Source organism: Gorilla gorilla, chromosome 1 (assembly GCF_029281585.2).
Source record: "Gorilla gorilla gorilla isolate KB3781 chromosome 1, NHGRI_mGorGor1-v2.1_pri, whole genome shotgun sequence".
Lineage (NCBI taxonomy): Eukaryota > Metazoa > Chordata > Mammalia > Primates > Hominidae > Gorilla > Gorilla gorilla.
The window spans coordinates 105,094,940-105,109,178 of NC_073224.2; the positions used below are offsets into that span (position 1 = coordinate 105,094,940).

The 14,239-nt window shown below is 49.1% G+C and overlaps 2 protein-coding genes across 10 annotated transcripts in view; one reads left to right on the plus strand and one right to left on the minus strand.

Annotated features, from left to right (window-relative positions):
• Positions 1–14,239, minus strand: part of RIIAD1 (regulatory subunit of type II PKA R-subunit domain containing 1) — a 16,280-nt gene continuing 2,041 nt past the window's right edge. The window contains exons 3-7 of one of the 2 annotated variants that reach the window (XM_063695158.1): positions 10,133–10,225; positions 7,656–7,732; positions 2,192–2,238; positions 919–1,046; positions 1–323 (exon numbers count right to left, since the gene is read on the minus strand). In XM_063695158.1, the coding sequence (XP_063551228.1) occupies positions 976–1,046; positions 2,192–2,238; positions 7,656–7,732; positions 10,133–10,225 (288 nt within the window). In that variant the 3' untranslated portion in view covers positions 1–323; positions 919–975. Of the gene's footprint in view, positions 324–918; positions 1,047–2,191; positions 2,239–7,655; positions 7,733–8,197; positions 8,858–10,132; positions 10,226–14,239 lie in introns of those variants that run through there. The other variant, XM_019022658.3, reaches the window with a different exon arrangement.
• The window catches only part of CELF3 (CUGBP Elav-like family member 3), a 22,331-nt gene continuing 21,074 nt past the window's right edge, over positions 12,983–14,239 (plus strand). For 4 of the 8 annotated variants that reach the window (XM_055359118.2, XM_055359129.2, XM_055359143.2 and 1 more), the window contains exon 1: positions 13,017–13,944. In XM_055359118.2, coding sequence (XP_055215093.1) covers positions 13,800–13,944 — 145 coding nt within the window. In that variant the 5' untranslated portion in view covers positions 13,017–13,799. Of the gene's footprint in view, positions 14,202–14,239 lie in introns of all 8 variants that reach the window. The other 4 variants (XM_055359173.2, XM_055359179.2, XM_055359138.2 and 1 more) reach the window with 3 other exon arrangements.

Sequence of the window (14,239 nt, forward strand, 5' to 3'; positions counted from 1 at the left end):
TGAAGCATGGACTCGCTTGTTTCTGTGCCCCCGTGATCAGCTGTGTTCTTCTCAGGGGGTGGGCACGACAGCCCACTGACCCAGCAAGAGGCCCTTGGCCGCCCTGAAAGCAGAAACAGGCCAGCTGCCTCACACGTCAAAGTGGGGCACAGCAGCCCTCCCCTGAAGGATGGCTTCCTCCTCTTGAGTGAAATAAAGCAGAGAGAGCAGGAAGGTCCGTGTTTAATGAATATCTTTAAAAGCTTTTGCGACAGTAGACAGAGCCCAAGGCAGCTTGGAAACCCACACTGATGGCAGTAGGGCTCTCATGCCTCCAGATGACCCTGCAAAACAGAAATGGTTCCACCAAATTAGGAGTGTGACCTTTTCCCACCTCACATTTTTTTTTTTAAATCCCAGCTTTCAATATCATTTCAGGAATCATTCTGCCTGAAAAACGTGTGGTGGCCTTAATGGCACAGCCTGGCTTGAAGATGAGGCAGGAGTGGGAAAGTGCCCAATCCAAGAAGCAAGGAGGGAAACTGCTCACACCCCTTCCAGAAGCAATGGAATCGTCTCCCCTCTCACCACCAAGGTCACACAGGAAAGGCCACCAGCAGGAACATCATCTTGATGCTAATGGCCCCCTCCCCATTTCCCTGTTGCCATCTTTACCCCTGAACTACTGTACTTCCACTTCCATTCCCTTAATCCATTCCACTACATTAAGAAGCTTCCTGCTACTGACATGACAGATCAACCCTGGGCCTCTCTTCACAGTCTCTAATTCCCCAAAACAGTAGAGGAAAAACTAAACATTTACATTAAACTTCTCTTTAAATTCTCCACTTGATTTCTTTCACACCCTGGACCAATAAACCAGAGCTTATTTTCACAAGAGTAAAGAAGCCTCTGTCTGTAAGTGAGGTTAATACCCACCCCAAGGCTGGATTCTGTCTGGTCTCTCCCAACAGCTGAGCATCATGATTTTGCTAATTAAGCCGCTTTCTTGTCTTTAATTAGCTGCATGTGAATCTTGTTGGGAAGTCTTGGATCCGTGAAGTAGTCTGGGATAAAAATCAAAAAGAAGACATCATCTATACCCAAAGGGAAAAGATTTACCCATGGAAGGAGACAGCTTACTCCACCAAAAAGTTAGGATGGCTTGGTACTAGCAGGACTGCTACTACTGGTGGCCCTGCTTTACAATGTAATATGGTAAAATGAACGGTCACTGCCCCCACCCGAGCAGTTCTGATTCTGCCAGCTCCAACATTCCCAGGAAGGGCTCCCAGAGGCTGGCTGCCGCCCCTCCACGCTGTGCCTGCCCCCACCCCCCACCTATCCCCAGTCGCACCGTTTGCTCCTCCGCCTGCTGACGCACAGAGAGCCATCAGAGGGCTCAGGGATTCTCTGGGTTTTCTGCTCCAGGCCCATCTTGGGGCCCAAATAAATGCCAAGTATTATTCTTGTCTCAGCTCCGCTTGCCAGCTCCTGTCTCTGAGCTATCACGCCTTCTCTGAGAATACCCTCTCAGAGGAGAGCCAGGCTCTCGCAGGATGACGCCAGATGAGGGTTTTTATACACCCAGCATACTGTGAATCAGAGGCAGCATCTGCTGCGCTAGCAAAGGCGTATTGAGATTCTGTTAGCAATGGTTTGAGGTCTGGGATGTAACTAATTCTCAGGACTAACAGGAACCAAGAAATCGTCCAATCCATCCCTTTCCCTCTAAATACCATTGACCTTAAGGCATCTCGGGCAGCCAGTCCATTAGAATCACCTGGGGAGTCTTTAAAGCTATGTATGCTGGGCCCCACCCCAGACTAATTAAATAAAACTCTCTGGTGGTGGGGACTGAGCATCAGTAGTTCTAAAAGCTCCCCAGGTGATTCTGATGTACAGCTAGGGTTGAGAACCCTGCTTTAAGATTCCCAAGGGAAAAACTGCCGATATGTTCCTTTGGGAATCTCAAAATTCTTAACAATCCTCACCATGAGGAAGTTCTGCCTCATTTCTTGTCTGTCCTCATTTTGAGGAAATGATGATGGAGGAAAGAAAAAGCTGAAAAAAAGCTCCCTTTGGGGACATCAGGTGAAGGAGTACCCCAGACTCTGCAGGGAGAATCCTGGGCTCATTCAAGTCTAAACTCACAATCATGCTCCCTGCGCTGGCTTTGTCAGATACCCAAAACCGACGCTGCCTTACTCACCTGCAGCAAATTCTAGGATGTTGTCTGGTCTTTTCAAAAATATTTCTCTGGAAAACATTAAGGGATAGGATGGGAGGTAAAGTAGACTTTAAGGCAGGCTGTGGCTACTGCTTCAGGTCCTGTACTTTCACAGATGAACCTGAGACACAACCATCTTGGGAGTCAATAAATCCGCAGACTCCTGACAAAGACCCTTTCATTCATGATTTTCCTTCAACTCCGTATCTAAGGCAAGGAGTGAAGCATCCTAAATGGCAATACACTAGGATATTGCTTACGTCGAGAAAGAGCTGTGCTGCAGCCAAGTGGGGCTTGTCATTCCGTCAACAACCTTGTTTATGTGTGCATTTATTTATTTATTTGAGACAGGGTCTTGCTCTGTCACCAAGCCTGGAGTACAGTGGCGCGATCAACCTCCCTGGCTCAAGAGATCCTCCCATCTCCAGCCTCTCGACTAGCTGGGACTACAGGCATGTGCGATGGCTAATTTTTTTTTGTAGCGGCAGAGTCTTACTATGTGGCCCAGGCTGGTATCTAACTCCCAGGCTCAAGCGATCCTCCTACTTCAGCCTCCCAAAGTGCTGGGATTACAGGCGTGAGCCACGGCACCCGGCCTCAAGGATCATTTTCACTGAACCAGATCTCAAGCCAGGGGCAAGAGGCAAAGATGAAGAACATGCCGGCCGGCCCACGAATGGTGGGAGATATGCAGCCCCACAATGTCCTGAGTAAGCTTAACCATGAATTCAAGGGGCAGAGGGAGATACAATAAACAGAGCTAAAAGATGGACCGCAGATGGTTATTGGCCCCTCAGTCCAGCAAGGAGACACTGTGGTAACACCTGCAGGGCCAATGCCACTAGAGAGTTGAAAATGCCTTATATTGCATAGAGTTTTATGGTTCATAAAGTATGTTCACAAATATTGTCTCACTTTACAACAACCCTGTGAAACAACCATTATTATGCCCCCATTTTACATCCAAAGAAACCAAGCCTTCAAAAGATTAATGATTTGCCCAAGTTCATAAACTTGGTAAATAAAGTAAAGAGGGCCCAGGTCTTGTGACTCCAAGGTCAGTGCCCTCTATAATATGTTCTCTTGGCCAAGGCCTCCCAACTCCCCAAGAAGCCCCTCCTTCCTAACCTTCAAGAATTTTGCCCCCCTTCTCCTTCAATTCATTTTGATAATTATTGGGCACAAATTATGTGCAAGTAATTGCACTAGATATGAGTGATTGCTTTTTTCAAAATAAAATAAAATATAGCCCTACCTCAAATAATTTACAGGTAAGTGAAAAGGAACAGGTTAGTTTCCAAATGTCCAAAAGGCCAAGGAACCTCTGACAAGCGCTAAAGAGGGGTATTAAATAGTGCTCTGGGAGATCAGAGTGGGGAGAGAGGTTACTGAGAGGGGGACCCCAACAATCTTCACAGAGCAGCTGGCATTTGAGAGGACCCTTGAAGTACACATGGGATTGTAGTAGGCAGGATGAGGGTTGAGGGACAAAAACATTCCAGATCCAGGGAAACAGCAAGAGCAAAGGCCCAGAAAGAGAAACAGTTTGTGTTCTATAGACTATGACTTCCTTGAGAGTAGGAAGTGGGTTGTAGACACCTTTCTATCTTGAGTCCAAAAGAGCACTCAAGAGGCATCTGTGCCTGAGCTCCATAGGGTCAGCATGAGCAGAAATGTGGTCTGGCTTGAGTGAGGGACGCATGCAGGGAGTAGTGGGAAACAGAAGAGGTTCTATTACGGAGAGCCTTGAATGCTGGGGAGAGACATTTACACTCAATCTGAAAGACAATGGAAATAGACAAAACATGGCATAACACATGCTGGAATATTATACAGCAGTGAGAATGGAGGATCTACAAGATACGACTGAGCAAAAGAAAACAGGCACAAAAAAGCACATAGTGTAGAATTCCATTCATATAAAATACAAAAGCGCACAATAAATCCGTGCTAGTAGAAGTCAGGATACTGGCTACTGTTTTAAGGGGAGTGACTGGGAGGGGCACAAAGGATGTGAGGTGTTGGTAAGGTTCTATTTCTTCATCTGAACAATAGTACCATGTGTATTTTCACCCTCTGACAGTTCATCCAGCTTAGGATATGTCACTTTTCAGTATATTTCAATAGAATTTTTAAAAACAAACCCAAAAAAGCAACGTTGTGGAACTACTGAAGATTTTTCCAGCCAAGGAAGGACATGATTACTGCTGTATTTGTAATCCCAGCACTTTGAGAGGCCGAGGCAGGCAGATCACGAGGACAGGAGTTTGAGACCAGCCTGGCCAACATAGTGAAACCCCATCTCTACTAAAAATACAAAAAATTAGCCGGGCCTGGTGGCAGGCACCTGTAATCCCAGCTACTTGGGAGGCGGAGGCAGGAGAATAGCTTGAACCCAGGAGGCGGAGGCTGCAGTGAGCCGATATTGCGCCACTGTACTCCAGCCCAGGTGACAGTGGGAGACTTCGTCTCCAAAAAAAAAAAAAAAAAAAAGGCCAGGCGCGGTGGCTCATGCCTGTAATCCCAGCACTTTGGGAGGCCCAGGCAGGTGGATCATGAAGTCAGGAGATCAAGACCATCCTGGCTAACACAGTGAAACCCCGTCTCTACTAAAAAAAAAAAAAAAAAAAAGCAAAATAATTAGCCGGGCGTGGTGGCGGGTGCCTATAGTCCCAGCTGCTCAGGAGGCTGAGGCAGGAGAATGGCGTGAATATGGGAGGCGGAGGTTGCAGTGAGCTGAGATCGCACCACTGCACTCCAGCCTAAGCGATAGAGCGAGACTCCGTCTCAAAAAAAAAAAAAAATACTTTCTACAATTTCATACCTGGCTATCTATCATATCTGCAGCACAAAACCTGAGGTTTCTGTGTACCTTAAAATAAGTCAGATTCCTACTCTTTCCATTTTTCAGGTCCAAAACTCAAGGTGTTAAGAGTTTGGTACACTGTATTTACCAATATAGGCTGGAGAATTGTGGCTGAATGGCCATAAATCATTAGGATCTAAAAAACCCAAGTGGGGAGTTTGCTTCCCAGAAAGAACCCTTCAGAGCTTCTTTTGGCTTGGAATGTATCAACAGCAGATATCTGCAGAACAGACAAGGACAGGCACGGTGCTCAGGACTCTGCCCTCACTTCTCCCTTCTTCTTTTCTCATAGGAAGGACCATGTGAGGTGGCCAGCAGGGACAGAAGCTGATTCTGGTTCATCCTGGTACCAATCAAAGGGAACAATGACACCAAACAAACCAAAGTAAACCCTAAAACTTCAAACACTAAACCCTCTGCAAGCTCCACCCAGGAAAAGAGGTCAGAAGAATTTCAGGTAGAGTAGCTTTAGGGACAGCAAGAAGAAAAACCTGGTGGCCTACCTGGCCTTGACAGGAACATGGTAAGAAAGGAAAGGAAGTATCTGGGGCTGTTCCCACAGCAGCCAGTCCCAGATACCCAGGCTGCTCCTGGAAACTGTTCCTGGACAAAGAGAGAATCAAGGCCATCCCTGACAGGTGACTGAAACAACTCATTCTTATTCATCAACCCCAAGCATTCTAATCCTGTTGTTTGTGAGCAATGCAAATGTTGATTTAGTTTCAGCTTTTAACTTCTATCCCCAATCTCTCTGCTGGAACTACTACTAACTTGGAGAGCAAGCTCCCCAGGATAGGAACGATATCATCTTATTTCCCTTTAGAAGAAAAGTTGCAAAAGGTGACGGCCTGATCCTCAGGTCTGATATTAACAGAGGATCCCTAAACTCTCTTTTGCCCAAGGCTTATCCCTGGCCAACCTTCATAACTGGATAGGTTTCAGTTTTCTCTGTCTCCTTCCCCTATCTGCCCTCTGAGAATTTGTTGCCACTTGGAGAAACGTCTATAATATGAATAGTGAGTTTTTTTAATTTTTATTTCATGAGATAGAATCTTGCTCTGTCGCCCAGGCTGGAGTGCAGTGGCGCAATCTCGGCTCACTGCAACTTCTGCCTCCCGGGTTTCAGCGATTCTCCTGCCTCAGTCTCCCAGGTAGCTGGGATTACAGGCACGTGCCACCACGCCTGACTAATTTTTGTATTTTTAGTAGAGATGGGGTTTCCTCATGTTGGTCACGCAGGTCTCAAACTCCTGGCCTCAAGTGATCCACCCCCCTCAGCCTCCCAAAGTGCTGGGATCACAGGCGTGAGCCAACGCATCTGCCTGGCCAACATTTTTTTTGTTTGTTTGCAATGGAGTTTCGCTCTTGTTGCCCAGGCTAGAGTGCAATGGAGCAATCTCAGCTCACTGCAACCTTTGCCTCCTGGGTTCAAGCGATTCTCCTGCCTCAGCCTCTCAAGTAGCTGGGATTACAGGCATGTGCCACCACACCTGGCTAATTTTGTATTTTTAGTAGAGACGGGGTTTCACCGTGTTGGTCAGGCTGGTCTCGAACTCCCGACCTCAGGTGATACACCCACCTCGGTCTCCCAAAGTGCTGGGATTACAGGCATAAGCCACCTTGCCTGACCTTGCCAACTTTTGAGAAGACAAGGGAGGGCCCACCTCTGGCTATAAGCACACAGTCCAGAGGGGAAATAGGGACCGACTGCTTACAGCACAATACAGTGGGAAAACCAGGGGTTTGAATCCTGGTTCAGCAACTTTGGGAAGGTACTTCACCTTTCTGAGCTTAAATTTTCTCACTTATAAAATGAAAATGACAATCACCTGTCTTTTGTGGAGGTGCTGGGAGGATCAGCAAAAGTGTTCCAAGATGCCACACACTGCGTGGGCACTGGGAACACAAACACACTCCACAAGCTCGGAGCTTTGGACCAGTAACAGAAGATTGACAGCTCAATTACAATACAGTGTGGTAAGTGCTAATGTAGGGAAACAGCACAATGCCTGGAGATGGGTGCCATTATAATTATTTAAACCTTGTCTATTTGTCTATAACCAAACAGCATTTGAGATAGCTCTATTGTTTTCATCCACTGATGCTCCGTGATTTATTTGTTTAATTCTCCTTCTTCATCCCATTAGGATATGTTTCCATTCAAGCAAATGCCAGGCTGAAAGGAGGGTGGGGGAAGGAAAGAACATATTCCAGGATACGCTGGTAAATTGTCTTCTCTTCCCCAAGAAAAGAGTGGCTTCCAACCCTTGGAATTTTTCTACAGTAATGTTTTCAAGTAGGGAAGGGCCAACCAGACAACTGATTTTTGTTTTAAGTTCAACTAGTGATTTTGTTAAGCTCCTATGGTTGAGAATAGTGTTCTACACCCAGTGGATGGCTGTTGGGTTTCGCAACGCCAAATTCCCTCTTCCAAGTGTCATAAGGTATGTATTTATCCTTACGGTTAAAGTAAATGAATAGACATATTTTTAAGAATTTAGAGATAACTGAAGGAAACCTCTAGAGATAACGAAGAAAACCCTGCATGCCACAAATCCCAGAGCCTGGAAAACCACCTACCTGAAGAAACCACTTATGAGCCACTCTACTTCTTTGTGGGTCCTTAGGTACTTTTCGTTAGCAATCCGAGTCTGAATCTGGGGGGCAAGAACAAAGGGTCACTTCCATTAGGAGACAGATTCAGGGTTCAGCCCTGGAGATGTGAAGGGCTGCGGAAAACGGCGTGCGCATTTAACCGAAGTCTTTCTCCAGGATGCTTGAAAGTTTAAGCCACCCATCTTCTTACAGATAAAATATCATTCTGCCGCCTGTTCAGGATGAGGGGCCTTAACTAAGGTCGGATGTGTCTGGCAGTAATTTCGGCCCATTTCTCTGGCCGAGTCCCTGAGTTAGTTCTTCCTGCACTCTCAGATGCCCGTCGCGCTCTGTGCTGGGATCAGACGCCTAGAGGTCCGCCGGGGGTCTCCCCTGCGCCCTCCCCACTTTATCAGGGAACAGGCTCCCGCTCCCCTTCTCTCGGCGGCTCTCTTCCCAGTCTGGGGCCCCAGTCCTGGGGGACCTACACTTTGGTGGACGCTGGATGGGGGCGCGGGCGCACCCACCTTGAATTTTCGCAGCTGCTCCAGCTGCGCTGCGCTAAGCGCCCCGGGGTCCGGCCGCTGCAGCAAGCCTGGCAGCGTCTCCATCTTGCTGAGGTCGTCAAGGCGACCGGCCGCGAGCCGGCGAGGCCCCGCCCCCGGCCCCGCCCTGCCCCCAAGCCCGGCCCCTTCAGCGAAGCGGGGGCGAGGGGCTGAGGGAACTGAGGGGTGAGCTCCGGGGCGGGGGCTTGGGGGGCGGGTCTCTAAAGGATCGCCTTTCCCGGATTGGGGGACTGATTTCTGGACTTAATTGTATGTGGAATGAGCCCTTCTTGACCCCACCCAACTTCAGGGTTTTTTTGTTAGCTCTAGAGTAAAACAGGAAAAAAGGTCTCCCCGAATCTGCTTCCAGACTCCCTCACTTGGACAGAAGCTAGAGGAAGCCTAGTACTGGGGAAAGAGAACCCAAGCTTCTTCCCTTTCCACTGGCCCAGAAGCCAACCCGTCCCTCTGTCCTGTACACATTCGACACTGGAGCCGTGGATTCTTCAAACAACGTGGAAGCACCCCAGAACATAGAGTGAGCTGAGTTCTGCAAAGGAAGGAACGTTCTGTCCGACTAAAGATGCTGGAAAGGACCTGGGGAACATTCTGCCAGAATTTCCCCCTCTTGTACTGACTTTTTTGTGTAGATTAACTTTCTCTTCACCCTGGGCTCCTCATAAATTCTAAATTATTTTCTTCCACTCCCAACTGAATACGGGAGGAGAAAGGGAATTTGGTCTTCAAGATTTGTTCTTCTAGTATCTAATTAAGAAGAGAAAGTGAAACATAAAGCCAGAGAGCTGAAAATAGCCACGAGAAAGGGCATGAGCCTGTCTGTCAATACACACATGCCGAGCTCCTACCCCCACAGAGATCGTGCTCAGCAGAGGCCTTCTGAGAAGCAGGAGAAAAAAGGGAAGCTGTCTTTTCAGATTTGTGAACAACTGCCCTAAGGAGCAAGAGAATACCATGAGAAACAAGCTCAGCATTAGGCCCTGGCCGTGGAGGGGTTATCATTGGTCTGCTTCTGTCCTTTCCAGCAAAGACTGAGGAAAAGAAGTGAAAGTGTTGGCAGTTCCCAAGCAAGGGAAAACCACAAGAAGTAAATTAGGTAGTGGGCTACAAGCCACTTCCCAGGAACCCCATCTTGGTTAGTGATCATTTTGGTTGATTGTCTTTTTTTAAGAGAGAGAGTTAATAGAGTGAGAGAGAGATAAGCTGCCATCTGTCAGAAGTGATTTTTTTTTTTTCCCCGGCAGGAGCAAGAGGTTAACCAGAGATAATGGTTCCTCTTGGCCAAGATCTGTCTTTTCTCCCCACACTCCCTCCAGAGAAGCTGGTGGTGGCATCTCCAGAGCAGTGCCAGCCAGTACAGTCACCACAAGCCACCTGTGGCTCTTGAACACTTGAAAAGTGGCTGTAGGTGTTAAATGTGCAGCAAATATAAAATACACACAGGATTTTGAAGGCTTGGTGTGAAAAAAATCTCATTAATAACATGTAATTGATTTACATGTTGAAATAGTATTTTGGATATATCAGGTTAAATAACATTTATTATTAAAAGTAATTTCTCTTGTATCTTTTTGCTTTTATATGTGGCTACTAGACATTTTTAAACCATATATGTGGCTTGTATTATATTAGACAATGCCAGAGCCTGGACCAGCAAACCTACACACTCAAACACACACAGGCATGCACAGTGTTCTCTACCTCCCCACCTCCAAGTAGGAAATGATTGATATCCTCTGTCTGCCAATCTGTGATCTTCTTGTGCTTTGATAATCAATCAAGCCTTTCTTCACTGATCACATCCTATGACCCAAATGCCCATGTATGAGAGGGGCTACTCTTTGTTTTTTTAACAGCGTCTCAGTACTCACTATTATGTATTGTGTTGGCCTGTCTTACCTTCCACTTGAGGTGGAAGCCACTTGAGGGCAGGAAGGTTATAGAATCAATTCTTTGTGCACTCTCATAAATTCTGCTGCAGATGTCTTCACTCTGTATTCAATCAGGGAAGCCAGTAAGTACTTCATGACTAGCCACTCTGCCCACACATACCGCCACATTTTGCCCTTTCTGAAAAATATCCCAATTATCCAGCATTTCTCATTTCCTAAGAATCTAAAGCCAGGATCAGACTCTCCCTTTATAAATTCAATAATCTTTTTATGTAGGGCAGCCTAGCTTTGACTGCAGAGGAATAAAAAAGAGGGTGAGCTTGGGGGTGGTGGGCAGAGAAAGTATCCTGTAAGCCTCTCTCCCTCCTAGAGAGAAACTTTCCAGAATAGGCATCTGAGTCTCAGGGCTCCCCTGCCTTTACCTCACAGGACTCCCATCCCATGGCCTGAAAGAACACCAGAGATGTGTTCACAGTCACTCAGCAAGGAGAGTCTGATGAGTGGTACCACTCTTCTCCCCTAAACCCTGCCTCTTCTCTCAGACTGACACCTTTGGGGACCACAAACTAAGCAAAGGACTGGACACATTTTGCTGTCTGCAGCTGTCTCCCCAATTACTGACTGGGAGGAGGAGTGAGGGGAGTTCATTTTAATTCATTTTTGTGAATGTTTAATATTTCAATTAATATGATTAGCCCCAAGCCTGAATAAGCAGCAGGGCGGCAGATCTGCTGAGAAGACATAGAGTAATGAGATCAACAGGGCCATAGGGTCTTCCCCTTCTCCATCCTCAGAGGACATGATCTGTTTAGCATCTCCATAAATACCAAGATCAGATTAGAAGGCAAGGAAAGGAGCAGTGGGGGTGGGGTAGGTGAGTGGAAAGTTACTTTCAAGATGTGTTTGCCCTTCTTGATTCCCTGGCTCTGCCATCATTCACTTCTTCTGAGCACCCACCACTGAGTCCTCTAGCACCTCCCCCCACTCCACCCCATCTTAGGGGCCCCTACTTGGGGGACCCGGGCATCCATGTGATGAAGTGTAATCAAGTCTACACACATACACATTCACTCAAATGCAAGCACCTGCCAGAGCGTGGCTCCAGGCCACAACAAAAAAACAGGCTAAGGAAGGATGGGAGGTGGTCCACAGAATCAAGCAGTAAAAAGAAAGACTCTCTCTCATCCAGGGCTTAAATGGAGACAGAAGAGGAAGAAAGGCCAGACTTCACCACTGCTCCCATTCTCAAGAGGAATGTTTGATGTGGGAGTTAAATGCGTGGACTCAGGAGCCAGACTGCCCAGGCTCCAGTCTCAGCTAGACCTCTTTCTAGCTGCATGGCTTTAGGCAAGTTATTTCAGCTCTGTGTCTTGGTTACCTCCTCTCTATTTGGAGATGACAAAATCTACATCATAGGGGGGTGGTGAGGGTTTAGGAGTTAGTAAATATAAAGCACTTGGCACAAAGCCTGGGACACTGTAAGAGCCATGTAAGCACTGGCTGTTACTATTATTTCCCTTCCAGAAGAGAAGCCTGCCTGCCGTGATAGCTCAGGAATGGAGGCCCCTGGGACTCAGCTGGGACACAGTTTAGAGACACGAGTGCCTCTGTGGAAACAGCAGCCCTACCCCGGGGGAGAAGAAGGGAATGGCAGGAAGACAGGGTGCTCTACAAAAGCCCAGAGCCCCAGGAGAGCCCCCGTTGCTGAGCACTGACAGAAAGCAAGGGCTGCCACCACTGACAAGGTTTGATGTCCACAGATAATCCCTGCACTGAGGGCGTGCTCTGAGTGGGCCCAGTGCATGGAGGGGTCACGCTCCCTCCAGATTGTGGAGCCTGCCAATCATCCGTAGAAGTATCCATGGTCAGGGGAGCAATGGTCCCCGAATGTGCCTCCCCTGCTCCTCTGTGCTACCTGGCTCAATTTGAGTCCAACTCAAAGAACCCAACTGAAGAAAGAAGCAAAGGAAAGAGTAATTGGGTTTCTGCATCCTAAGGGGAAGCTTGACAGCTGTGGTTCTTCCCACTGAAGGAATCAGGAATCCACTGTTGTCAGAGGTTGTTTGCATGGAGTATTTGTTAAGCTCCTGCTACGCATGAGCAAGACAGGGTGCTAGACACTGTGAACAGTAAGATGCTGAATTAAACGGTGTCCTGGTCTTCAAGGAGCTTACAAGTGAGAGCGCCCGCCGCGCCGCCTCCGCGGCCTCCCTGCCCACGCACTTATACACACAAACCCCCCGGAGGGAGAGAAGGGGGCATCGGCAAATGCCAGAAAGCTATCGTTTTTCTTGGTTCCTTTTCTGGAAAATATACAGTTCTCTTTCTGCATTCTTCTCATCCTGCTCTCCCCTTCCCCACGTCCCTTTCCATTTTTCCTCTCTGCATTTTTTCTTTTTCCCCCAGACTCTGCGACCTGCTTCCCTCTCCATCTATATCTCCTTTCCCTTCAGCCTATGCAACCGTCCTTTCTCATTTTTCTTTCCCCTGATTTCTTTCCTTGACTCTCTACTCTTGGGGCTCCCCAGATGCCGGGCTCCCCTCTTTCCCCGCCACCCCCCATCTGCTGAGTCTTCCAGCACCGGGGACAGCTCCAGCCCCCGGAACAATGGACCCCACTTTAGGGTTCCTCTATAAATTCTCCATCTTAGTGCTTTGTCCAACTCCTGACTGGGGAGTAAGATGGGGGAAGGGTTATTATCAACAGGACCAGCTGCTCTTCTGGGGGCGGGAAGGGAGTCAGGGAGGATGGAGATAGAAAGAGGGCGTGGCTCGTGCCCGGATTGTGCGTCCCTCTCCAGGGTAGAGAATTTGTATTCGACCCCTGAGACTGACATCACTGATGTCAGGGGAAAGGAGGTGGGAGTGGGGAGGGGGGTGTGGAGGGGGGAGGTTTTTGTTGAGGAGAGCGCGGCCGGAGAGCAGAGCTCCGGGACCCAGGTGACCGGGAAAGCAGGCAGCCCCAGCGGCGGGAGCAGCCGGCAGCAGCCCAGGCCCGGGGACTGGGGTGGGGGTGGGAGGGGGGCTGAGGGGAGGACCTGAAGGGGGGCGGCAGGGCAAAAGGGACCCCTGGAGCCCTGCCGCCATCAGAGATCAAGCATCTGGCATCAGGGATCTTCGGACCCAGCAGAAGGATCCGCCACAGGGGAGGTGTCCTCCCAGGGAAGCCAACGAGAGATTCACCTGCCCCACATCAGGAGTGGGCCCCCCTCACTGACGCTGCTGGCAACCATAGCAGGCCCCTTAACCCCTCAGTCTCCTCCCCATCACCCTCCTCAGGCCCTTTCCCCGCCTCCAGCTCTCATCTCAACTCCCAGTTCCCAGCCCTCTAAGCCCTAGCACCCCCGGCTACCACCTAACCCTCCAGGTCTTGGCCATACTCACCCCCATCCTGGGACATTTGCCAGATCTCTGGGAGGGAGATCGTTTGTTTGGGCGATGCCCCCTGGTGGCATGACAGCGTCTGCCTAGACCCCTGACCCCTAGCACTCAACTCCCTGGGCCTCCTTTGTGTGAAGAGCCGCCCCTCTGCTTAGCAGCGTGGTTGGGGGCCAAAGGGAAAGCCAGCCCCGGCTGGACCCCCGGGCCCCACCACTTATCTCCTTGCTGGGCAGCTCCCCTTGGCCTTTGGGCCTCTCCCTGCTCCCCTCGGCCCCTCCTCCTGGGCCGCCTCAATGAAGGAGCCGGATGCCATCAAGCTGTTTGTGGGGCAGATCCCGAGGCATCTGGAGGAGAAGGACCTGAAGCCCATCTTCGAACAGTTTGGTCGGATCTTTGAGCTGACTGTCATCAAGGACAAGTACACCGGGCTGCACAAGGGTGAGGGGTCGGGCAGGCTGAAGAGGCTTCGGGGTGGGCTGGGAGGCTGGGGGAAGTTAAGCCAGGCTGGAGGGGTGGAGCCGCTGGGAAGGGCTGATGTGGAAGGAGAAGAGTTCAGGCCTGAGGAAAGTGGATGGAGGAGCTGAAAAAGAACTCAGCTAGAGTGATCAGGAAACCCCGGTGAAGGACTAAGGAGGGCCTCTTTTGGCTGAAGAGTTGTCAAGACGGCTGCAAAGATGTGGATCCCAGACATATGGGTGTGTTGATGTCATGGGATGAACTCAAGAAAGAATGG